General features: G+C 39.7%; 1 protein-coding gene and 1 pseudogene across 2 annotated transcripts in view; both read right to left on the bottom strand.

The window, feature by feature from the left end:
- CDH17 (cadherin 17) overlaps positions 1–11,956 on the bottom strand; it is a 58,564-nt gene extending 46,608 nt beyond the window's left edge. The window contains exons 1-2 of one of the 2 annotated variants that reach the window (XM_049633145.1): positions 11,843–11,956; positions 6,271–6,369 (exon numbers count right to left, since the gene is read on the bottom strand). In XM_049633145.1, the coding sequence (XP_049489102.1) occupies positions 6,271–6,369; positions 11,843–11,890 (147 nt within the window). In that variant the 5' untranslated portion in view covers positions 11,891–11,956. The remainder of the gene's footprint in view (positions 1–6,270; positions 6,370–11,842) is intronic. The other variant, XM_049633147.1, reaches the window with a different exon arrangement.
- LOC125925025 (uncharacterized) lies at positions 942–1,038 on the bottom strand (annotated as a pseudogene).
- Positions 11,957–26,551: the final 14,595 nt, after the last annotated feature.

Below are 26,551 nucleotides of genomic sequence, written 5' to 3'. Positions count from 1 at the left end.
AGCCCAATGTGGGACTCAAACTCACGGACTGTGAGATCATGACCTGAGCTGAAGTCAGATGCTTAACTGACTGAGCCACCCAGGCACCCCATAGAAATTATTTTTTAAAAATAGGAATTCTGGAGTTGACAAGTATAAGAACTAAAATAAAAAAATTCATAGAAAGTTCAACAGTAGATCTGACATAGCAGAAGAAAAAATAAGTGAACTTGATATTCGATCAATTGAGATTATCTAATGTGAAGAACAGAAAGAAAAAAAAGAATGAAGAAATATTAACAGAATCCTAGAGACCAATGAAGAACCATCAAGCAAACACATGCGTAGTGAAAGTCAAAAAAGGAAATGAAAGAACAAAAGAGGCCAAAAGATTATTTGAAGAAAGAATGACCAAAAGCCTCCCAAGTTCAAGAAAAATATGATACATCCACGAAGTTGGATTAAATCCAACTATAGCAAACTCAAAGAGACTCAAAATTAGACACATCATCAAACATGTGAAAGACAAAGGGAGAATGCTGAAAATGCAAAGACTCATTACATAAGGGCATCCTCAATGAAATGAACACCTGGTTTCTCATGGAGACTATGCTGAAAGAAAAAAACCTGCCAATTAAAATTGTATATCCAACAAAACTACATTTCAAAATGAGAGTGAAATTAAGCCTGACTGCTTTTAGAAGAAAAACAGACTTTAAAACATAAATTGTTAATTTAGACAAAGGAGGACATTCTATAAAAGGCCAATCCATCAAGAAACTATAACAATTACAGACAAAGATCACCTACCGACAGACCCCAAAATGCACTCAAAATACACTCCATCCAACAAAACCCTAATACACATTCTTCTCAAATGCACATGGAAATTCTCCAGGATAGATTATATGTTAGGCCATAAAACAATCTCAATACATTTTTATTTTTTTATTTTTTTATTTTTAAGTATGGAACGCTTTGTGGATTTGCATGCCATCTTGTGCAGGGGCCAATCTTCTCTGTATCGTTCCAATTTTAGTATATGTGCTGCTGAAGCAACCACATCTCAATACATTTTTAAACACTGAAATCATACAAAATATATTCTCTGACCACAACAGAAGAAAATTAGAAACCAAACAGTAGGAAATTTGGGGAAATCACAAATATGTGGAAATAACACACCCTATAACCAACAGGTCAAAGAGGAAATCAAAAAGGAAATTATAAATACCCCCCAACCCAGCCATTGCACTACTACGTATTTATCCAAGGGATACAGGTGTGCTGTTTCGAAGGGACACAGGCACCCCCAATGTTTACAGCAGCACTATCAACAATAGCCAAAGTATGGAAAGAGCCCAAATGTCCATCGATGGATGAATGGATAAAGAAGATGTGGTATATATATACAATGGAGTATTACTCGGCAATCAAAGAGAATGACATCTTGCCATTTGCAACTACGTGGATGGAACTAGAGGGTATTATGCTAAGCGAAATTAGTCGGAGAAAGACAAATATCATATGTCTTCACTCATATGAGAACTTTAATATACAAAACAGATGAACATAAGGGAAGGGAAACAAAAATAATATAAAAACAGGGAGGGGGACAGAAACATAAGAGACTCTTAAATATGGAGAACAAACAAAGGGTTACTGGAGGGGTTGTGGGAGGGGGGATGGGTTAAATGGGTAAAGGGCATTAAGGAATCTACTCCTAAAATCATTGTTGCACTATATGATAACTAACTTGAATGTAAAGTTAAAAAATAAACTAAACTAAATAAAATAAAATAAAAACATAAAAAAATTTTTAAGGAAATTATAAAATACTTTTAGATGAATTAAAATGAAGACACAGCAGACCAAACCTCATGAGATGCAGATTAAGCAGTACTTCAAGCTAAATCTTTAGCTGTAAATGTTTATAAAAGAAGAAAGATCTCAAGTCAGTCATCTTTTACTTTGAGAAACTAGAAACAGATGAATAAAGGGAAACTAGGAAAAGATAAATAAACTAACCCCAAAGCAAGCAGAAGAAAATAAAGATTAGAATGGAAATTAGTGAGGGGCACCTGAGTGGCTCAGTCAGTTGGGCATCCAACTTTAGCTCAGGTCATGATCTCACAGTTCATGGGTTCGAGCCACGCGTTGAGCTCTGTGCTGATAGCTCAGAGCCTGGAGTCTGCTTTGGATTCTGTGTCTCCCACTCTCTCTTCACCTTCCCTGCTTGTCCTCTGTCTATCTCTCTCTCAAAAATAAATAAGCATTAAAAAAAATTTTTTTTAGAATGGAAATTAATAAAATGGAGAATACCAAAGCAAAGGAGAAAAAAAAGCAACAAAATTGGAATTTGTTTTTTTTTTAAAGATAAACAAAATTGGGAAATCTTTAGCTGGGCTTATCAAGAAAAAAAAAAAAAAACAAGATTCAAATAACTGAAATCAGGAATGTAAAAGCAGACATCACTACCAACCTTCAGAGATAACAAGGATTAATGAGAATATGATAAGTAATTATTTACCCATCAGTTAGACAACCTTGGTGAAATGGATGAATTCTTAGATGAAAACTATCAAAACTGACTAAAAAATAAACAGGAAATCTGAATAAAACTATAGCAAGTAAAGAGACTGAATTAGTAATCAAAAAACTTCCCACAAAGGAAACCCCAGGACCAGTTGACTTCACTGGTAAATTCTACCTAACCCATAAAGAAAAAATAAAACCAAATCTTCACAAATGCAGCCCAAAAGTAGAGTAAGGAATACTTCCCAACTCATTCTAAGAGGATAGTATCATCCTGACATGATTATATACCATGACCAAGTGGAATTTATACCAGAATATGACTAGTTCAATATATGAAAATCAATTAATTTAATACCCCATAGAATAAAGGACAAATCTATGGACATACCCATAGATTTGGGGGTATTAATTTAATACCCCATAGAATAAAAGACAAATTCTATGGATTTGTCCATAGAATAAAGGACAAATTCTATGGATTTGTCCATAGAATAAAGGACAAATCCAAATTAATATCTCAACAGAGGCAGAAAATCATTTGACAAAATCCAATATTCTTTCATGAAAAAAAAATACTCAACAAACCAGGAATAGAAGGTAATTTCCTCAACCTGATAAAGGCCATCTAAGAAAAACCCACAGCTAACCTTATAACTAATGATGAAAGACTAAAAGCTTTCCCCAAAAGATTAGAAACAAGAAAAAAAAAAGCCCAATCTTGCCACTTCTATTTAGGCTTTATTCAAGGTCTAGGCAAGAAAAAGAAATAAAAAAACATCCAGATTGGAAAGAAAGAAGTAAAACTAATCAAAGACGGCATGATCTTATATATGAAAAATCATACGGAATCTGAAAAACTTATACAGCTAATAAACAAGTCCAATAAGGTTGCCGAATAAAATATCAGTATAAAAAAATCAATTGTATATCTACATGCTAGCAAAGCATAATCTGAAAATGATATTAAAATAATTACATCTACAATAGGAGCAAAAAGAATAACATACTTCAAGATAAATTTAAAAAATAAATACAATATTGGTAAAGTGAAAACTATAAAACATGGTTGAAAGAAATTAAAGAAGATCTGAATAAATGGAAAACATCCCATCAAATTAAAGGCTTTTGTGCTTCAAATGACACTATCAAAAAGTGAGACAATAACCCATAGAATGTGAGAAAATATTTGCAAATCATATATCTGATAAGGAACTTGTAATATAGAATATACAAAGAGCTCTTAGAATAATACAAGATAACCCAGTTTAAAAATAGGCAAAATATTTCTCCAAGGAAGATATACAGGGGCACCTGGGTGGCTCAGTCAGTTAAGCGTCCGACTTTGGCTCAGTTCATGATCTCACGGCTTATGAGTTTGAGCCCCGCATCAGGCTCTGTGCTGACAGCTTAGAGCCCAGAGCCTGCTTTGGATTCTGTCTCCCTCTCTCTCTGCCCCTCCCCCACACGTGCTCTGTTTCTCTCTCTCTCTCTTTGTCTCTCTCTCTCTCAGGGGAAAAAAAAAAAAATTAAAAAAAAAGAAGATATACAAACAGCCAATAAGCACATGAGAAGATATTCAACATCATTAGTCATTATGGAAATGTAAACCCACACCACAAAAAGTACCATTCCACCCCCATGAGGATAGCTGTAATAAAAACAGATAAATACTTGCATTGGCAAGGATGTGGAGAAATCAGAACCTATAAGCAATGCTGGTAAGAATGTAAAATAGTTCAGTTGGTTTGAGAACAGTTTTACAGTTCCTCAGAAGTTAAACATTGAATTAACTATGATCCAGCAATTCTACTCCTAGGTATATAGCCAAGAAAATTGAAAATATATGTCCTCACAAAAAGTTGTATATGACTGTCCATAATAGCATTATTCATAATAGGCATAAATGTCCATCAGTTGAAAAATGGACATTCAAAATGTGGTATATATCCATACAGTGGAATATTAATCAGCTATAAAAAGGGAATAAGTATTCATATCTGCTAGAGTATGGATAAATTTGGAAAACATGCTAAGTAAAAGAAACCATACACAAAAGTCCACATGTATGATTCTATTTATATTAAATGTCTACATAGGCAAATAGAGACTGCAAGTAGATTTGTGTTTGCCAAGAGCTTGGAAGAGAAGAGAATGAGGACTACAAATGAGTACAGGGTTCATTTTGAGGCTGATGCAAATGTTCTGGAATTAGTGGTGATGGTTGCACATCTCTGTGATATATTAAAAATCAATGATTTGCACATTTTAAATGGTAGGCTTTATGGCGTGTAAGCTAAATCTCATTACAAGGAAAAAAATGACCTATCTTAGATTTGTATTATATTATCTTATGATCTAGAAGCCCCTAGAGTACTGAACTGGAGCTAGTTGAAAATCCTCAGTGAAAGAAGTCTGTGGCTGTTTAGTTCTTTTTTGTTTTAAGATATGTTACCAACCCAAGGATCAGCCTCGTGCGGCACTGAGCTTGCTTTGTGTCTCCCAAACTCCAGGCAAGAATATTTCCAGTGGTACCAAATAAAAGTATCTGTGCAACACCTCCGCACCATTGCAATAAAGAGTTCAAAGCACATCCTACCATAACTGGGTTTGCTGCATTCTCTCCATATACAAAGATGGAGAGAGTATGGTATCTCCATCTCCAAACAGGTATCAGGAGATCTGTGTTCTAATCTCAACTCTGCCAATAACTTATTTAAGCCTCAGTTTCCTTATCTGTAAAACAAGTGGTTGGTACCAAAAGTCTCCAAGGTCTTTTCTAACACAAAGATTCTGAGATCCCAGGAAGGAAATCCCCTTCGTCTCCTACTCCTCTCCTCCAACACACTCACCCATAAGTAAGAAACATTCAGCCATGACAACTGGACTATCATTTCTGGCCAAGAAGAGATGGGCTTTGTAGGGTGGCTGGCTAATGGAAAAAGAACCGAAAAAGACGTGGAGCAACCCAAGAAATGATTGCACTGACTGGGATACTCAGAGACTAGAATCATCTTACCAAGCCAGTTTCCAGGTCTGTGAAGTTTGTAAGTTGGGGATTGCCTCTCTGGGGTCCTGATTCTGTTCAATAGAAAGTTCAATAGATGCTCATGGAATACCTACTCTATACTGCCAGTCCTCGGTACACGCTTTTTCCTCTGGCAGCACAGGGCAGGTGTCCATGCTGCTGCCTTTTTTCGGTCCCCTTTATAGCTGGAGTCTCTTACTTCCATCTACAGTCCACCCTCAATCTGATGCTTTTCTCAGTTATCTAACTACATGAGATGACCGCCTCCCAGCATGGCCAACCCACCGGCCAGGGCCCAGGGATGGGTTCAGAGAAGATAGCAAGGAAAAGCACACCATGCCAGTGCTACTCCAGAGAATCTGCATCTTCAAATGCTTCAAGCAGCATGCTCATTGGATGGATAGTCAGATGGCCATCCCACTCCAGGGACTTGTTCCCTTCCCACCCTGAGGAAGAGGCAGTGCCTATAGGCACCAAGCTCCGCACCCCCAGGGATGGGAGCATTTTCCCCAGACATGGTTGAAGAAGTCTGAATGAGAATGTCACGTACAACCCCTTACAATACTGAGGCCACCCATCTCTCTGTTTAACTTAGCTTCTGAAATCATTCTTGATAATGAGATCTGCCATGCCTCTATTTTATTTCCTGCTGTACAGTAGATTAAGGAGTAAAGTCCACTGTGAGAGCCTGTAAAATGAAGGTGACAGTGATCAAGAGTAGCCATTACCTGGAATATGACTTGACTTGGTTCTTGGCCTTCAAAAATAGAAAATGTCATGGGTTTCAGGGGTCCACTAAACTTCCTCTCCTGGCCATATCCAGCTGTCTGTTAAAAAAGGAAATAAAAAAAAGAAAATTAGCATACCCATCATTATGAATATATACATGCCACTTGCTAATTTTATTATGGCTTCTAGGACTGATATAGAAGACATAACATTCTAACCTAGTCAAAACAATGCAAAGTATAGTCAAAACAGATAGAAAGAGATCTGATATTGTTGAGTTTCACTATATCAAGATGGCTTGCCATGAGTCTTGTGCTATTTTTCTCCTTTAACCATTCAAGCAATCCCCCTGTAGAGAGAATATTAACACTCCCATGTTACAAATGAGGCTCACAGAGGTGAAGCTACTTGCCCAGAGTAAATGCCTTAAGTGGTTGTCAGGGCACACACACTAAGATCTAACTGAACAAAAGCTTCTATCTGCCCACAATGCCACTCTGTCTTCTAAATACAACACAGTGTTAAATCAGCTTCTTAAAACACCTTTCCTCCACTCCTATTCATTTAGAAGGACGTTTATGGAAGATTCCCAGCACCCTAGAGTTCATGGTCACTTCAAGGACAACTAAATTTATAAGGGAAAAAAATATTTAGATGTGTTGAGTACAGTGCTTACTTGGTACAACTGTAACTTCAAGAAAAGCTTACTATTTTAACGTTTGATTAGCAATCCATGCTCATACAAGAAAAAAAAAAGAACAAAATGTTTACTTCAAGTAACTAAGACATTTCTAAAGCCAAAAGACCTTGAATTTGACAGGCAAGAAACCTCTGCAGACACCCAAATTCAGGCTGGAATAGCAGTATGTGGTGGCTGGGACAGTAAGAAGAGAAATTAGTTATGTGCCGAACTCAGTCCTAAAAACAGTTAATCCTGACAACCACCTGGGGACAAATTATTACTGCCAGCTCCGTTCTACAGGCAATGAGACTAAGATGCTGAGAGGGTAAGCAGTTTGCCCAGGTGCTGACAGGAAGCAGGATTCTAACCCATTGCAACTCTGCAATGGCTGCCCTCAGCTGCTATGCCCCACTACCTACCAGAGGGAACAAAAAAGGACCAAGACAATCTGACAGGAAAACAGGTGACATCAAGGATGTACAGGAGGGTATGACTCCCACCATTCCCAACCCAGGAGGATGGGGAGCATCCAGCGGCAACCCCTGCCATCCCTCCATGTCCCACCACAACTATCCTTCTGAAGTGAGACAGAGCACGACAGGTGGCACACAGGGGGGCAGCCAGCCATCAACCCACCCACAGAGGGTGCCCTCTGGAATGAGGGATTTAGCACCCGTACCCAATGCTTCTTCTGTGGTTCTTCAGGTCTACTTGTGTAGAAATCATGGGTGGGATAGGTTAGGATCAGAAGTATAATATGAGGAGTTGATGGTTGGGGAGCTGGAGAGGTAAAGTCAAGAAAGTGTGAAGAACTCGGAGGAAGAGAACTGTTTGCCACTTCTTCAGGGAGAGCAAGTACACTCTTGGGATGGACATGCTGAGAATAAACCAAGAACAATCAGTATGAGAGTTTGGGGGAAGGCCTTCTACTATATCTCTTGGTTCACTGAATTTCGATTAACTTGATACTGGTTGTCTGTCAAATGAAAACACAGAGGGCTTTGGAATTTGGTCTCCACTCCCTCAGATTGTGGAAGGCCCGTGGACTAGCTGCCCCCAGCCATCACCAACCTCTCTCTCTCGGGAAGCCAAGAGGTCTCTTTCCCAGACTCCCCTGCAGCTAGCAGGGAGCTGAGTGACTTAGTTCTGGCTCCTGAAACAAAAGGTGAAGTCTACTGGAGGGTTTCCAGTCAAGCTTTTATTTTCCAATGAAAAAGGACAGATGTGGCCAGCATTGTCACCCCCCTTCCCCGTTGTTCTTGCTCAGACCATGGACCGCATGTCTATGGCTGTGGTGGCCATCATGAAACCACAAGGGAACAAATCAGCTCAAATAATGGTGGAGCGAAGAGAATGATGCCCAAGTCTCTGATAATATCACAGAAATGCAAAACCTGCCTTGGGCTGTCCACTCCAGGCTTCTCGTTATCTGAGGAAATAAACCTCGACTTACTAGAGCCACTCCAAAGTTGAACTTTCTATTGCCTATACTAAAAGCATCCTTAACTGACACAATAACGTTATAGACTTCTAGCTCATCAATTCCTTTAAAGGAATATCTTCCTCTGGGGGCTCTTTCTCCCCTGCACTCCTTTTCCACATATCCTCTGGAGGGCAGGACACAAGAACTGGGTGCAGATGTCCAGGCACCACCATGGTTTGTACAAGATAAGAGCAGTGGTTTCTGTGGGATCATGATTTAACAGCAAACTGCCTTCATCAACTTTCTGCTCATATCAGCAAGCGGCCAGTCTTTCAGCAGCTCACACTAGTAATGGCATCCAGAAGAAACTCCCATTAGTCGAGCAAACCTCACAAACAGGGCTGTGTTCTTCCTGCGAGGACAAGCTAGCTCACTTTTCGGGACAGGAGGGTATATCTCAGTTGCAAGGTTCAAAGTTGCATTCTCGTAACAGGGCAGCAAATCTCCCTACATGCCCATTAACATTTCTATTTGGGCTATAAAGATTTCAAAATGCGTGTGCGTGTTCTGAGTCATCAAGCCACATTGCCCGAACTGGGAAAGGTGGTGTGGGGGAAACGAGAAAGAAAAGAGGGTTCATGCAGGAGTTGGAGAGGTAACACCTACCATCCTGCACGAAGTAAAAGGAAGGGAAGAGAATAGAACTGTCATTTTTTAAATGTTTCCTGTGCAGCAGCTGTGGGACTAGACCCTCCACAAGTATCATTTCTTCTGCTCCTCAACAAGATCAGGAAAGTATGTCCAGAAAAGTGCCACAGTGGAGACACAGAGAATGTGGGATGAAGCCAGCTCTGTGGCACCACCGAGCCCCAACTCTGAGCCACGTTGCCACACCCTTCCAGACCAGCAAAGGATACATGGGACTGCTAGGTCTGCCTACCTTGTAGCCACCCTCCTTGTACTTCCCATCAAGAGTTCTCTTGCAGTAATTACATAGTATTTATGCCAAACCCTCCTTACTTCTAGAAGAAGTACAATCCCAGGCAAAACTCTAAAACAGGTGGCTTCTCCTTGATTTCCCTACCTAACTATTCAGCACCCCTTCCCAAACCCTGGTCACTTACTTGCTTTCTCTTCAGGGCCCTTGCAATATATTCATGCAATGTTTCATTCCCCTGATGGAAATCAGTGCTCAGGAGAGAACAGGAAAGCCACTTGCTGAACAAATGACTGAGGGTGAGGGGCGCCTGGGGGGCTGAGTCAGTCAAGTGTCTGATTCTTGATTTTGGCTCAGGTCATGATCTCACAGTTGGGAGATCAAGCCCCACCTCAGGCTGAACATGAAGCCTGCTTAGGATTCTCTTTTTTTTCTCTCTCTCTCTGTTCTTCCCCCACTTGTTCATTCTCTCTCTCTGTCTTTCAATAAAATAAATAAGCATTAAAAAAAATTTTTTTAAATGACAGGGGGTGGTGGGGTGGATGGTAGCAACTCCCTTCCTTCACCTGACACAGCTGTGCATGTGGCTATCTCCTGGGCAAGGCTCTTGCTGCCAGCAATGGTTTGGGCACTATTTCTTACTCTAGGTAGAAATCCCACTGGCCTGAGAGTAGAGAGAAGGAAAACTTATATCCAACGTTTTATCCAGGAAAAAAAAAAAAATGCATATCGCCTTCTCAGACAAGATAAGCCCACTATTATCAAATTATCATGGTAGAATCTTGTCTTAGATCTTGCTGTCTCCTAATAGAAGTCCATGATCATGTACTTAATTTCTACCCTGTTCCTGGCATAGTGCTGCGTGCTGAGGCTGCAAAGATGACTAAAAGATAGTTCTCCTCATGGAAGTCAAGGTCCATATGAATGTAGACACTGAATATTTAAAATGCTGTAGTAATAATAATAGGCAATATTTATCTAGTACTTAGACTGGGCCGGTCACTGACCAAAGGGCTTTATATAAATGCACTAGCTCATTTAATGGCCACAACAACCAATAAGGCAAGTACTCTTTTTTTAAAAAAAAAAAATTTTTTTAACGTTTTATTTATTTTTGAGACAGGGAGAGACAGAGCATGAACGGGGGAGGGTCAGAGAGAGAGGGAGACACAGAATCTGAAACAGGCTCCAGGTTCTGAGCAGTAAGCACAGAGCCCGACGTGGGGCTCGAACTCACGGACAGTGAGATCGTGACCTGAGCCGAAGTCGGACGCTTAACCGCTTAACTGACTGAGCCACCCAGGTGCCCCAAGGCAAGTACTCTTTTGAGACCCATTTCATGGGGCAGAAAACTGAGGTTCAGAACTTAACTATCTCACCCAAGCTCCTATCACTAGTAAGTGGCACTACCACTTTTGTACCTAGGTCTGACTTCACTACCACCTGTGATAAGACAGATAGCAAAGGGCATTCAATAGGGTAAGAAGAGGAGACAGGTTAAGAGGGGATGTTTGACATACTCCAAGCAGCCCTTGTGTCTGGCTTTGAGCCCCCAGTCTGTGAGGAGGCACATCGCTCATAAAGTTGGAACCACAGCTTCCTTCCCTCCCCCAGGAGGAAGGCTCTGGTAGGTTTACAAGTTTGGCTCTGTTTCATTATGTCAATATTCTGAACTTTGAGGACTCTAGGAGGCTCCCAGGAACTTAGAATTTGATGCTATTTTTGGGTTCCAGAAGAAAAAAACAAGATTTGAAATGTGAGGGTCTAGCAACTTCCTTCTAAAGAGAAAGCAGATGCTTCCCCATAATCTTGCCCCCTAATACAACAGCAAGTGTATGACCTTTATGAGACTCATGAATAAAACAACAATGACACCCCACTATCTACCCAAGATTGAGGGCTGGGTCTCTCCAGAGTCCATCCAGCTCTAATTTCTAGAAGCCTGTTAGTCAACAGGGTTGACTCAACAAATGGCTGAAGACAACTTTGACCAGAAAACTCCAAACCATATATAGGGGATAAAAGTACAAAACAGAGCAGGGTTGAAAATAGAGAAAATGTTTTTCTTAATATTCCCATGGTAATTTTTCATGGTCAAAGTAAAAAAAAAAAAAAAAGTCAAGATTAAGGGACATAGACTAAAGTATATATATATACACTACATACACATAAATATATTTAGTATATATAGACATTAATATATGTACAGTATACTTTTCTTTCCAGAGTCCCTGAGCTATACATGAAGATCTAAACATGAATAGACAGATTTGTTTTAAACCTTGCCCATTAAGTAGTTTTGGTTCTTAAGAGCTGAGGAGAAAATACCTCCCTGGTTGAAGAGTAGACATTTGACTTGTAGCCATTTCATCAAAAATATCACAGTGGGGCAAACTACGTGTCCTTTGTATACAATTTAATTTTGATAGATTTTTTTTTAGGTGATGATAATCATCGTTTCCTTGGTATGAGGTAGAAAATGGCAGAAAATATTCTGGCAAATAAATAAAGAGCATCCTCTTCTCTTACCAAATAAAGTGTAAGGAGACACAAGCAATGGAGTTGGGCTCGCATCATTGTGGTTTTCTGTATTGAAACTTCTGTGAATAAACCAGAGATAAAAGTGATTAGTTACCAGTTGGTTAAAATCACATATTTCCAACCAGAAAGGATCATTGAACAATATCCAGTTATAAACCTAGTAGAATGGGATTTCTAAAGGCCAACTTCTTCTCGTTTTGGAACCACCCGGCCTTCCAGAAGCTTTATGATGCCTCATCCATAGCAACACACAAGTCAAAATCCCCAAAGAAGCTCATAGTCATTCCATTTCTTTACCTGTTTCACTTTATTATAATCTTCTCCATTTAAGGGTCTTAAATGGTAGAAAATAAGTATAGTTTTCACTTTTATTGTATGCATGGGAAAGATATGTTTTGGCAAATGCCAGGATAACAGATACTAAAATTTTAGTGATTCTGATTCAAAGTTGCAAAGACATGAGCCTCCTCGAGCAGAAAGAACCCAAGAACGTTCATCATCCTTCATTCAAAGACTTCACCAGCCACACTTCGGTCTTCTAAACACTGTTGCTAACTAGGCAATATGCCTAAGGGAATATGCCTAAGTATATTTCCTACGCCTAAGTATATATGCCTAAGGCAATATGCCTAAGTGTATTTCTTAATACTCCAAAAGCAACCAAATAAGAATCCAAACTCTGTCCTTACTCTCTTCTGTTCAGCATTATTCCTTTCTTTCTTGTGGCTTCACATTTTTTCAACATTATAACTTTCACTCTGAGACACATCATGACGAACTGATTTTTAAGATCTGATATAAATTTTCCACATGGACTATAAAGCAGAGTTGTTGCCTATCATAATACTGGACTGCTAAAACAAAACCAAAAAAACTGGTAAAATGGAACATGTACCCATTTCACCAAAATTCCAATGAACTTATATCACTAATATAGTCACCATGAAAATATGGTTATTGAAATTCTAACCACTCTAAAAATGTAGTCCCTGACATTTTAAATTTCTTACATTTGGATAGCTTATAGTTGAACTTTATAAGTACCACACGCTAACCGATTGTGCCACTGGAGCTCCCATATTTGAACTTTAAAAAGGTAAATGTACTACACAATTTTAGCCTCGCAAATGCCTTAGGAGATAAAGATGGAAATAAGCATTTATTAAGCAACATCTAGGAGGTAGATTTGGGAGGAGCCTTTACAAACAGTGTAACAGTGATGTAGACAGTGGATTCTGAGTCAGAAAGCCTGTGAGTTTCTCACAAACATAATGAGTTAGGAAATGTTATACTTGTTGTATATATGAGGAAATGGAAGTTCAAAGTTAAGTGATTTGCCTAACACATAGCTAGAAAGGGACATTGCATTGCTTTCAGCCAGATCTGTCAGATCCCAAAGACCTAAACCTCTTTCAACTCTTTCTACTGTACTGTATATAATGTGGGAGCTGCAGAGATACAGATATAGGAATAGAAGTATGGAGATATACAAAATGTATATATTGTTTCTACATGCTAAATCAATGAAGCAACTATTCCCAAGGTTCTACAGCTATGTTAAGGAAGAACTAGAATCAAAACCCTTCAGGAAAATCAGATTCATAAATTCTATAAATGTTTAGAAATGAGCTTTTGCAACAGAATTAATTTGGTCGTTGTGTTCAAACATCATTTTAGAATTGGCTCATTATCTTAAACACAAACAGACATTTTTCTACTGCTTTAGACTGCTTATGTGGTTTGGAAACACATGGAAATAAATAACAATGCCAGGCTGAAGTATATTGCAATATTAAATATATAAATATATAAATATATATATATATATATAAATGAATCAATGATTAAATCTAACTAGGTTTGTTTTTTTCACATTGGAAAAATTCACATGATCAGCTGTCAGCAATGTTTTTAAGAGAAGGGGTGCCTGGGTGACTCATTCAGTTGAGTGTCCAACTCTTGGTTTCAGCTCAGGTCATGATCTCATGGTTTGTCGGTTCAAGCCCCACGTTGCACTCCAGACTGACAGTGTGGAGCCTGCTTGAGATTCTCTCTCTTTTCCTTTTTCTCTGCTCCTTTCCCACTTGTGCGTACACACTCTCTCTCTCTCTCTCTCAAAAAAAAGTAACAAAAAATAATAATTATTATAAAAAATACTTGTAAGAGAAGCGAAAATATACATGATGATGGCACACTTTGGGATTATTCACCTCAAGCTACACAGCATTCAAGAGCTTTCAAATACTGGTCCCAACTTACTCTTCCAGCCTTATCTCCAACTCCCTTCCCACCCTCAGTAAAGCTGTCTACCAGGATGGACTCTGCACCCGAGATTTCCTGTCTCCATGCTTCAGGGATTGCTGTCCTCCCCACCCAGCACAAGGCCAGCTGCAATAAAGGGACAGATAATATTTGCATCAGGAAGTTGGATTAAGATTGTCCTTCCTGACCTCTACTCATACTACTTGTCATACCTCACCTCTAGTTCCAACTTGTTCATTTATTTCAAAAGCATTGAATTATTATAAAAAGCTTCTCATATGCCAGATACCCTGCTAAGAACTGGGATATGCAAATAAGGGGTAGCTCACAGAGCTAGAACCAAAATCCTACTTCCTTAATGAAATGGTCAGTGATTTTCAGCCAGATGTATCTTCCTCTTGAAACCCCTCCTGCATTTTGTTTTTTAATCATTTATTTATATATCCGTGTTATTTCCTCTACTAGGAAGCACAATCCTTCAAGACAGAGGCCTAATTTTATTTTTTTATTTAAAAACATTCTTTTATTATGTTTATTTATTTTGAGAGAGAGAGAAAGTGCGCACAAGCGGGGGAGGGGCAGAGAGAGAGGGAGACACAGATCCAAAGCAGGCTCCAGGCTCTGAGCTGTTGGCATATAGCCCGAGGCGGGGCTCGAACCCACAAGCGGCGAGATCATGACCTGAGCCGAAGTCTGACACTCAACCAACTGAGTCACCCAGGCTCCATGAGGCCTAATTAAAAAAAAATTTTTTTTTTACCTCTCACAGCTTGTCATACTATGCCTTGCATATATTAAGCCCTCAACAGATGTTTGTTAAATTCTAAAACATTTTAATTGTCTAACACTGATATCCTATGAATTTTGTCCAATCTATAAGAGCTTTCAGAATAAACATAAATTGTTAAAGGAAGTTAATTTGGAATTTAAAGATTTGTTTTGATGCAAAGTAATACATTTTTATTGTTGGTGAAAAGGGTTGCTTCTCTTTTAAATACACTAACAGATTTCTGCTCAGTAAATAGGTTAAGGACTGGCAGATACACATCACCTCTTCCTTGAACTGATTTCTTTAGTGCTTTTAATCTCCCAAAGACATATAAGTTGAATGATAGAAAAGCAAATGAAAATAAAATAAATGCCTTATTTTAGTCAGATGCTCAGACAGGCCACCATCTGGGATGCTTTAAGGAATCTAAAATGTAAAAGTAGCAATGCACTTATCCCTTATTTTGTCAGTCACAGCTAGTCTTATCCCTCACACAAAGGTTTCCAGTGAGCAAGAGAAGTAATTGCTCTCTGCTGCTGTGCCTAGGGTTCCATGATTTATTTGCAGACAAATATACCCCACAGTGCGGTTGTTGGGAACATGGACCCCAGAGTTAGACAGGTTGGTGTGGATCCTGGCTCCTCCAGCAACCTGTCTGTATTCCTCTGTAAAGCAGGGATGATCATAGTACTTACCTTTGAGATTTATGGGGTTCAATGAGTTAATAGTTTGAACAGTGTTCGTCACATAAAAATTCATTCTGCCACCTCGTTCCCTTAGTCAGAGCTTTCAGCACTGTCCTGGAGAACGTCTCCTTTCATCATCCCTGGCGTTTGGAGGCCCCCATAATACTCAAGAAGCAGCCTTCACAACCAAGCGAAGCCGTGAGACAAAGCCTTTATCTGAATGCATCAAGGCAAAAGGCACTAATGCTGGGATTATGCCAGAGGAGGACTTTAGCCCCTCAAACAAATCTTGCCTATATTTCCTCTGTGCATGGACGTAATTCCACTAATGAATATCACATCCTGGATCATAATATTGCTGGAGGAAAACCATAGTTTATAACCGCAACTGCCTAAAACCACCACGCCACACACACTTGATAGATTTCCTCACAAACACTGCTTAGAAAAGGATTGGAGTGTATTTCTAGATAATTCAGTGACATTTTAGCTGCCCTACCTGAAATGGTTGATCCAAAGATCTGCTTAGAATTTTTGCTATTTGTTGGGGTTCCCCTCAGGCACAAAGACTAAATTCAGACAGTTTCTATGGCAACTATCTGTGAGGCCAAGCACATCCTTAGCAACACAGGTCAAAGGTTTTGTGGGAAAGGGGGATTTTGAAAAGCCACCACCACTTGCTTTAACCATGGACCATCGGCAAATACAGAATCAGGGCTGCTGGCCTTGCTGTTTACGGCCAATGCCTTGATTCACCACAGCCCACAAAACACAAATCCCTCTGCGTCCTGAATCTGTGTCCAGCCGGAAGAATAGCACGAAGGCAGCTAACACTTACTGAAAACCATTTGCCATGCACATGCTAAGACTTCTATATGCGTTACCTTATTGATTTCTCGTAAGAACCCTCTGAAGCAGGTACTGTTAAAATCTGCCTCTTAAAGATCAAAAATCTAAAGGTGAGGGTTAAAGAGGTTAAGAGACGTGCCCGAGATCACACTGCCTGGCTAATTCTACACCCATGTTCTTTTCATAAACATAATGAGACATCTAGTATCACTTAATCCATTACACATCTTCCCAAAAATTCAAAAAACTTTCTTTTTCCTTTTTTTTTTAAACTCTGCTGCTCTTCCTCGTCAGAAACTGATATGATGCCCCCTGCTCAGAGGAACATTAGCCTAGGAGATCTAGTTCCTACAGAACACGTATTCACGTATGGTACCATCTCTCCTCATTTCCCCGCTGACCTTCACCTTAGCAGTCTCCTTTTTAAAATTTTTTTTAACATTTATTTTTGAGAGACAGAGCAAGAGCAGGGGAGGGGCAGAGAGAGGGAGACAATCTGAAGCAGGCTGCAGGCTCTGAGCTGTCAGCACAGACCCTGACGCCAGGCTTGAACCCACAAACTGCGAGATCATGACCTGAGTCAAAGTCGGCACTTAACTGACCCGGTGCCCCAGCAGTCTCCCATTTTTTAACCAAGCCAGGTGTTATGTGTTGGATAGTGCCCACACCCAATTCGTATGTTGGAGTCCTATCTCCCAAGGACCTCAGAATGTGATGTTATGTGGAGATAGGGTCTTTACAGAGGTAATGCACTTAAAATGAGGTCATTAGGGTAGGCCTTCATCCAATCTGACTGGTGTCCTCATAAAAAGGGGAAATTTGGACACACAGACACACAGAGAGGGAAGACAATGTGAAGAGACATAAGAAGAAGATGAGCCTCCAGAAGCAGAAAGGAGGGGCCAAAAACAGACCCTCATGGCCCTCTGAAGGAACCAACCCCTGCTGACACCTTGATTTTGGATGTCCAGACTCCAGAACTGTGAGATAATAAATGTCAGTTGTTTAAGCCACCCCATCCGTGGTGCTTTGCTTTGGCAGCCCTATCAAACTAATATACCAAGGAACTCTGATTTTGACTAAGAAAGACACTGCCATTCCAGGACAGAGGTGGCCTCAGAAAGGGCTGTCTTCAGTTATTATACATGCAGTGCCCATGGCAGGCCTCTCAGGGCTCCATTCGAAGCTTGATTGATTCTCCTGCTGGGCGCCAATTCCTCCAAGAGGCATTTTTAGACACTCTTGTCATTTCCCCCTTTATCTGAGTAAGGACGTGGAATTTCTAGATCCCAAGTCTCCAAACCTTCAAGTAACTCAACACACAAGCATTGATTTTCTCCCCCTTGCAAAAAGCTAGAAAGGCAACCCTCAAATAGAGTTAGTCATCGCTCATCCTTAACAGAAAAAAAAAAAAAAAAAATGAAGCATTAAGGGCTTTGAATTCAAATAATTTACCCTGCTCAAAGGTTGAACTATGCATTTCTAAAGAACAAAGGAGGTGCAGGAGGGAAGGACTAGAAAATTTGTTTTCATAGGTGATGTGGGCAGGAAAGGATGTGACTGGACTTCATAATACTGCCAGGACCCAACAGCACCATATATCCTGTGTACCATTTCTTTCATCTCTGCACTGTATATTGCTAAGAGCCCCATAAATTATAAAGCAAGGCCAGATATGAATAAAGATCAGATTAAAAGCCTGCTCACACCATTGTTCATCAAGTGATGTTCAGATCAATCATGCCCATCTTGTCAGTCTTGCTCACAAATCCCTGGCACCAATTACATCTCTAAAGGTCTAGAAAAATCACAGGAAGATCTGACCAATTTGCACTCTTGACAAATTAGGGACCCAATTAAAGCAGCCATTAATAAGCTAGAAGTAAACAGGCAGGCATAAAAGCAGGGCCGCTGCCTCATCCTTCAGACTGATTTAGGAGGAAGGAAAGAAGAAAATGAGGGATGGGGGCGCCTGGGTGGTGCAGTCGGTTAAGCGTCCGACTTCAGCCAGGTCACGATCTCGCGGTCCGTGAGTTCGAGCCCCGCGTCAGGCTCTGGGCTGATGGCTCAGAGCCTGGAGCCTGTTTCTGATTCTGTGTCTCCCTCTCTCTCTGCCCCTCCCCCGTTCATGCTGTCTCTCTCTGTCCCAAAAATAAATAAAAAACGTTGAAAAAAAAATTAAAAAAAAAAAAAAAAGAAAATGAGGGATGGACGCCCACCCCCAGGCACACAAATAGAAGCACTTTGTTCTCTCGCTAAGCTTTGTAACGTAGATATGCCAATATTTCAGTGTATGAAAATCTGGATTTACATGTCTGCAAAACTGAGAGTGATTATTTGTATCAATAGGTTCGTGGTCAAGATAAATGGGCTCACGAAAGATAGACGGCCTCCCCCAGGACTTAAAATGTTTTCAATTTATGTGATCGATTTAAATACAAATGACTACTGGAATCAGTCATATTAAAGAAGAAATGAGCTCTAAGAAACATTTTGAGACATGTGCTTATGCCTATTCCTGCCTAGCTTTATTCCACCCAACACTCCCAGGAAGGGAGTAAGGGAAGGGCAGCGGGAGTGAGGAGCCCTCTCCTCAGAGTCGCACAGGATGCCCCATCCCTGAATGAGAAGGTTGTCAGGGGAGGTCAAAGGGAAGGGAAGGCCCCAATGGGCATAGATGGATGCCTAGTCATGGTGCTTGCCTGACATGTCAGGCAGGTTGGCCGTAAGACGTCAGTGTTGCTTTCCCTGCGATGTGCAGGTTGACACCTCAGAAACCCCGGGAGGCCACAAGGGAAAGATGTGCTTTCCTCCGTATCTGTCAGAACATCGTAAGGGCCTTCCCTGGCCTAAAGAGGAGGCTAGGAATCATTATTTCTCATAAAAGATGGCTGAATTGCTTTTGACAAAGTGCTTTCTCATCATACAACAGTGACTTGTGTATTATTAAGGACACAGACAAGCATTTGCCAGTATAATAAAATCACACATTCTGGTCTTAGAAATTCCTTGTGAGGTAAATCTAAATTAGATTTCATCCCAATGGGTTTGGACACAGAGATTAAAACAAAACAAAACAAAACAAAAACCCCTAAAACACTTGTTGTAATACTAGCTCATTTATAAAGTAGCCCCGAGGCAGGGGTTCTCATGACAAAAATGTACAGACATGCTTAACTATAGCAGGTTCACTTTCCAATCCCTGAATTAAATCATAATTGGCGGCTGGGATGAGTCAGAGAGTAAAAGAAAAATGAATTTAATTCTATCTTAACAAAGAATACCATGCCACTATGAAATCTCTCGTGAGTTAGTTTATTTATAGTTGAAAAAAAATTTTTTTCTAATCAGCTAGCATTTTATGAGCATTTACTAAGTCAAACGCTTTGGATAACTTATTTCATTTAAATAGCACAACAATCCAGGGCACCTGGGTGGCTCGGTCAGTTAAGCGTTGGACTTTGGCTCAGGTCGTGATCTCACGGTTCACAGGTTCAAGCCCCACGTCAGGCTCTGTGCTGACAGCTCAGAGCCTGGAGGCTGCTTCTGATTCTGGGTCTCCCTCTCTCTCTCTGCCCCTCCCCCACTTGTTCTCTGTCTCTCAAAAATAAATAAATATTAAAAAATAGTAATAATAAATTTAAAAAATAAATAGCACAACAATCCTATAAGGTAGGTCCTGTTGTCATCCTATGGGGAAGGAAACTAAGCTCAGAGAGGTTGAGGAAGGGGCACCAATCTGACTGCACAGATCAAGCACAGAACCCTCCTTAGGATGAACAGAAGAGGTGTTCATCCTTAGTTTAAACATTCTTTAAAACTACAAATCTACCATTTTGACTTCTCTTTATCTCTTTGTCAAGAACACAAGTCTTAATATTTAAAAATAATTAAAATATGGTAAGAAATTATTGAGTCAGAATATCATGGATGAGAAAATTCAATATGTCAGTCTTAGAGAATCTTTTAAGAAAAATTAAGTTTTCTTTGTGCCACATACACTAACCGAGCATAGCTTGGGCTGCTATATAAGCTTAAGTGAAAAATCAACTTTTTTTTTTATTACTTCAACCACTAAGTAAATATCTGTTTTTATTACATTTATATTTACTGTACCTCAGTAAACATGGCTATTTGTTGTCACAAGTAACAAATAGGTAGATAGATACTCCCGTAACAAACTGAAGTACTTTTTCCGTGTTGAATCATTGAGTAGACCACAGAATGAGTCCCAGTCTAGGCTGGAGACCAAGGATTTCTGAATGAATGCAATTTTATGCCAACAGTTAAATCTATAGATTTTTATCCATGTAAACTAACATCCATAAAAGCACTTATCTGTGAGCCTTTGGAAAAAGAAGCAGGATGATTCGTGCTCAGCTTTCCTTCTCCGAGTCACCTCTCTTAACATGGAAGAAAAGTGGGGGTGCATTCTCCTTTCCAGGGACTTCTAAGTTGAGTTCCTGCCAGCATATATTTTGCTTTTCATAAAAGAAGGGAGAAGGCACAGGAAAGGTAACCTTCATCTTGAACAACAATGACTTTTCCCAGGGGTCACTGAGGCAAGTTTCAAAGGATGCCACACCCACTGAAAAACTTACACAGTTGACCCTTAAACAACTCAGGAGTTAGGGGCACTAAACCCCCGTGCAGTCAAAAATCTGCATACAACTTCTGACTCCCCAAAACCTTAACTACTAATAGCCTACTGTTGACTGGAAGCCTTATGATAACAAAACCAGTCAATTAATACATATTTTCTATGTTTTATTAGATACTGTACTCTTATAGCAAAATAAGTTGGGGAAAGAAAATATAAAGAAAATTATAAAGAAGAGAAAATACATTTATAGGACTGTGCTGTATTTATTGAAAATATTTGTTCCTAAGAGAACCCACAGAGTTCAAACCTATGTTGTTCAAGCATCAACTATATACAAAACATCAGAGGGGCTTTTAAATGCCTCTCATAAAAACATACCAACAAAAAAACAAAGCCCAATTGTTTCATCATTCTGTTATATCTTTGGATTTCATGTCCTTAGAATAGAATCTGTTGCTCTCTTGCCCAAAATGCCATTACTGTAACATTACTGTTGTTTTTCCCTAGGAAATGAAACAACAACTTTTCAGCTTGACCTGAATCATCTACTTGACCTTTTTAATGGACAGGAGAGCCAACTCTCATTGAACAGCTACCACATGGCAAGCCATGTACCAAATTCTTTACAAGCTTATCTAATTTATTCTCACAACTGCTTGGTTAGGCAAGTATCTCCATTTTATAGATGAGAAAATTAAGGTCCAGGGAGCTTAAGCAATCTGCTCAATGCCTGCTGGCTGGTAAATGATGAAACTGGCCTAACCCATCTGCCCAACCCTGAAGACTCATAAACTATATACCCTGCAATCTGCGATAAACCCTTACTCAGTGATTCTTTTTTTTCCTGGTGAGAGCTAAATGTCATCTATTTTTCTTGTCACCTAAACATGTGCTTTCTTTCTCTTTGAAATGATTTTTCACTTGCTATCTAAGTTTTTGAAGAAAAATAAAAACAAGAAAATATCAGAGAATGTATTGCTCTTCTAATCTCCTGTTCAGCATCCTACATCAGAGACAGCATCTGTCCCGCAGAAGTCACCCATAATAAAGAAAAAAACAAGACAGAGGCAGAGACCGGACCTTTGAAGACACAATAGGCTGTACACAACTTGACATCTCAAAATAATCACTTGTTAGCAGATGGTACATCTACCAATGAGGTGGAAAGAAATACCAAAAGCTGACCAACACATACAATAAGTCTTGCTTTCCCAAGGTTTGCTTGCAGGTCTGTCTGTTTCCAACTCTTTGTTTATTTGTTTGTTTTTGTTTTGTTTTTTGGTTGTTTTCAATTCTTATATCCAATACTTTTTAAGAAAAGGGTTTCTTTTCTCCTATGCATTTCCCCTCCCCCATTGTGTCCCAGACAGTCCCAAGAATCCTAAGTTTAATCTCAGTCTCTGAGAAGTAGATAGAATGCTCATTTTTTGAAGACCACATCTGAGAGAGAACACTTTGTAAGAATGAGATTCCAATTCTAATTTCTGGAATACAAGAGCTCCAGAGCATCTTAGGTCTAGGCGCTCTTATATTTTAATCAGAAAGAATGGGTATAATACTCATTTAAACATCCCAAAACTCCATATTTTCTTTGTTTACACTGCCAAGCTTGATTCAACCAAAGATATTTCATTAAATTTATAAAATAGAGACTAATTAAAAGAAACTGAGAAAGAAATTATGCTCCCTAAGCAAAACTTGTCACACCAGAAATAAGCTTCCCTTCCCTTCCCAGCTACGTAGCACTCTTCAAGGAATAAATTTGTCCAGCAACTTAAGTACTCTCCCTCCACCATCTGTTTTGTCATTCTTGAAGAAGTACATTATCAACATAGTTAAGACATGTCAACCCTTACCTTTCTGTAAGTAAATAACAAAATGGCCGTTAAAAGTTATTTTCTTCCATTCAGCTGTTGAGACTCTTGCTGGGGCTTGAGAATCTCCCTGGAGAACACTCCCTCCGCACTGTTCTGCTTCCCCAGCCTCTCCCTTCAGACTTCAGTCAAACATTAACCATCCTATTAGGTAGGTTTTATTGACCGCAGAAGCCATCAGATGTCATAAAAAGTATCATTGTATTCACTCCAGAAAAGAAGTGGGCTTGTACCAAAAGAAGTTAATTCATACTCAATACATCTCCAAACAAGTATCTGAACTTTTGAATGTAGAGAAGTAAATTAGAAGACAAACAGAAGCCAAAAAGGGGAAACACTCTATGTATTCAACTGCTTCTAGAGTGTGGGCTCCATGACATCAAGACTGTTTGTCCATATTTTGTACACCCAACATCTAGCATAGTGTCTGTACAGAAGGCTCAATCGACAAATTTTTGTCAATTCCATCGCAAACACAGACAGACCACAGGGATCCACGTCTGAGCAATGACGCAGTTCACGGATAACCAGCCTCAGGAGACATTAAGAAATAACTCAGAAGGTGTGACCAAAGATGCAATCTGGCAGTACCTGCTTCTGCAATTCAAGGGTCCTCTTCAAAGTCGACATGAAACAACCAGTAGTAGCCTTCCCTCCAAACACAAACAAGTCCTTATTTTTTTCTCCACAATTGAATAGATTTACCTAAAAATCAGGTTACTTCTTCCACTCAAAATGAGGTTTCCAATTAAACAATAAAAGCCAATAGCCCCAGATTTCTTAAGTCAAGTCATCTTTTAGGCTGATTTCTGATTCCCATCCTTCAGTCACTCTGGGAATCCACACTGAAGAGGAGAAGCAACGTCACTTTTGTGTCAAATGTGTCACACTTTATCCGGTTTCTGTTGACTTTCTGATATTCATTTCTGGGCTTCTCTTGAGCTGTGTTATGCTTTCCATTTGTCTCTAGGTGTGCATCCAGTACAACCCACTGTCTAGATGGACTTCCTCCTTCTCAGATCCCTTAGGAAGCCCATGGTTGCTGTAAGCCTTATTTATCTTGAGGACCTTGAAAGTGAAACCATCTCGTCACATGCCAATGGTTAGCATATTCAGTGGATCAGCAGGTCTAGGAAAAATCCTTCTCCTTTGTCTCACAGCCAACATAACTATGTTTAAGGCAATGAGGTCAGTGAGGCTAAGCGAAATTCTTAACACCTCTGCCCTCCCATTAGTTAAATAAAATGACCTTGTTCTACAAAATCAAATAGCTCCCGCTTGTATGTTTTACTTCCTGAAATCAATGACAAGATTCCACTAGCATGGCTCTAAAAGGAGTTTGCTTCCTTAGAAATTTTGAAATAATGTATGTAAAAGGTCCTCTTAAATCTATAAAGTCTTTTTTAAAAGTATATATGTATAACTTTTAGTCATTCTTTCTCAGCAATATTATATGACTATGTTCATCGCATATCAGCTTATCAGTTAAAAAATGTTTTCTCACTTAATCTTTACGACATGTCTACAAAGTAGATTCCATTTTATAGGTAGAAAACAAAAGTTTTACCTTTTATCCAAATCACACAGCTTGATTATAGAATTAGGACTCCAAACCTGGTCTGATTCAAAGCCCAACCTATTCACCACAACTATAGAATCTGTCAAATTATTTTCCTTCTAGTTCCATGTGAGTAATAAGAATATCCATAGGAAGAAAGCTCCCTGTGTGACACCATTCCTGATAGAAGATAGCCAAGTTCCCAAACAAGGCTTCCCTGTGCATTTTATGCTACTTCCAGCCTCTAGCTTCCAAGTCAGAGAATCAGATTGACTAAACTCTAAAAGGCCAAAGTCAGCCATCAGAAAAATCAGGGGTGCCTGGGTGGCTCAGTCAGGTAAGGGTCCAACTCTTGATTTCAGCTCAGTTCATGATCTCATGGTTCATGGGTTCAAGCCCCACATCAGGCTCCACACGATGACAGTGTGGAGCCTGGTTGGGATTCATTCTCTCTTTCTCTCTCTCTCTCTCTCTCTCTCTCTCTCTCTCTCTCTCAAAACAAATAAAGTTTTAAAAAATAATTGAAAAACTTCATAATAATCAGAGATACTCTCCAATCTGCACCTTACCAAACTTCTCCCAACATTTGATGCTATCATATGTTTTCCCTAAATCGCCCTTTCTCCATGGTTTCCTTGCCAGTACTCTTTCCTGGTTTTTCTTCTACTTCTCAAGCCAGTCCCTTCTGACCCCATTTGTAGGCTCATCAGACTCCCAGTTTATCTTGCCTTGTCACTCACTCTAAGAGATTGGATCTGCTCCCATCTACATGCCAAAGACTCAAGTGTCTCTCTCTGCCCAGACCTCTCCCTTGGCCTGGGCTTCAGTCTTTTATATCCAACCACCTATTACCACCCATATGCACAACAAACTCAACACAGTCAAAATTAACCTCACTATATTAATTCCTCCCAAACTGATCTTCCTGGGACACCACTCCTTCGTGTCAGCCCTGGCAGTCATCAAGTCTCAGCCAGACAGTGCTGTGATTGATTAGTAATCTCTATCATAGGTATAAATAAGAGACTGGCAATGGATATGCCTGGGATTCACTAATCTTTCCTAGGAGGACTCTGTAGCCTGGATACTAGGAGCTCAGTAAATATCAGTTTCCATTCTCTGTTTGTGGATCTCTCATTAGATGAGATTAGATTAGAAACATCGGATTGCCTCTGAAAATTTTGTCCTTAAGTATTTCCTGGTGGGGGGGGAGGAATAGTCTTTTCAACAAATGGTAATGAAACAACTGGTTACCCACATGCAGAAGAATGAAGTCAGACCCCTACCTCAGAAAAATTAACTCAAAATGGATCAAAGATTTTTTTTAAATTTTTTTAATGTTTTATTTATTTCTGAGACAGAGAGAGATAGAGCATGAGCAGGGGAGGGGCAGAGAGAGAGGGAGACACAGAATCCAAAACAGGCTCCAGGCTCTGAGCTGTCAGCACAGAGCCCGACGCGGGGCTTGAACTCACAGACTACAAGATCATGACCTGAGCCGAAGTTGGACGCTCAACCGACTGAGCCACCCAGGCGCCCCTGGATCAAAGATTTAAATGTAAGAGCTAAAATTATAATTATAAAAGTCTTAGGAGAAAACAGTGGTAAATCTTCATGACCTTGGATTTGTCAATGGCTTCTCAGATATGACATCAAAAACACAAGTAACAATAGAAAAAAGCAAATTAGACTTTTTCAAAATTAAGAATTTTTGCTTCAAAGAACAGTATTAAGAAAGTGAAAAGAGGGGCACCTGGGTAGCTCAGTCGGTTAAATGACCAACTCGGTTTTGGCTCAGGTCATGATCTCATGCTTTGTGGGTTTGAGCCCCATGTTGGGCTTCATGCTCACAGAGCAGAGCCTGCTTGGGATTCTCTCTCTCACTCTCTCTCTGCCCCGCCCCCACTCACTCTCTGTCTCTCTTCCTCAAAAATAAATAAATAAACAAACAAAATTTTTAAAAAGAAAAGAAAGTGAAAAGAACTCACATAATGGGAGAAAATACTGCAAATCTCATATTTAAGAAGGGAATTGTATGTAGAATACACTAAAAAAAACACCTTACAATCAAAACTCAATCAAAAGTGGACAAAGGA

The sequence above is a fragment of the Panthera uncia genome, chromosome F2 (genome assembly GCF_023721935.1).
Source record: "Panthera uncia isolate 11264 chromosome F2, Puncia_PCG_1.0, whole genome shotgun sequence".
NCBI classification, from domain to species: Eukaryota; Metazoa; Chordata; class Mammalia; order Carnivora; family Felidae; genus Panthera; species Panthera uncia.
The sequence above is the reverse complement of the archived record's forward strand: the minus strand, read 5'-3'. Positions and strand labels throughout refer to the sequence as shown.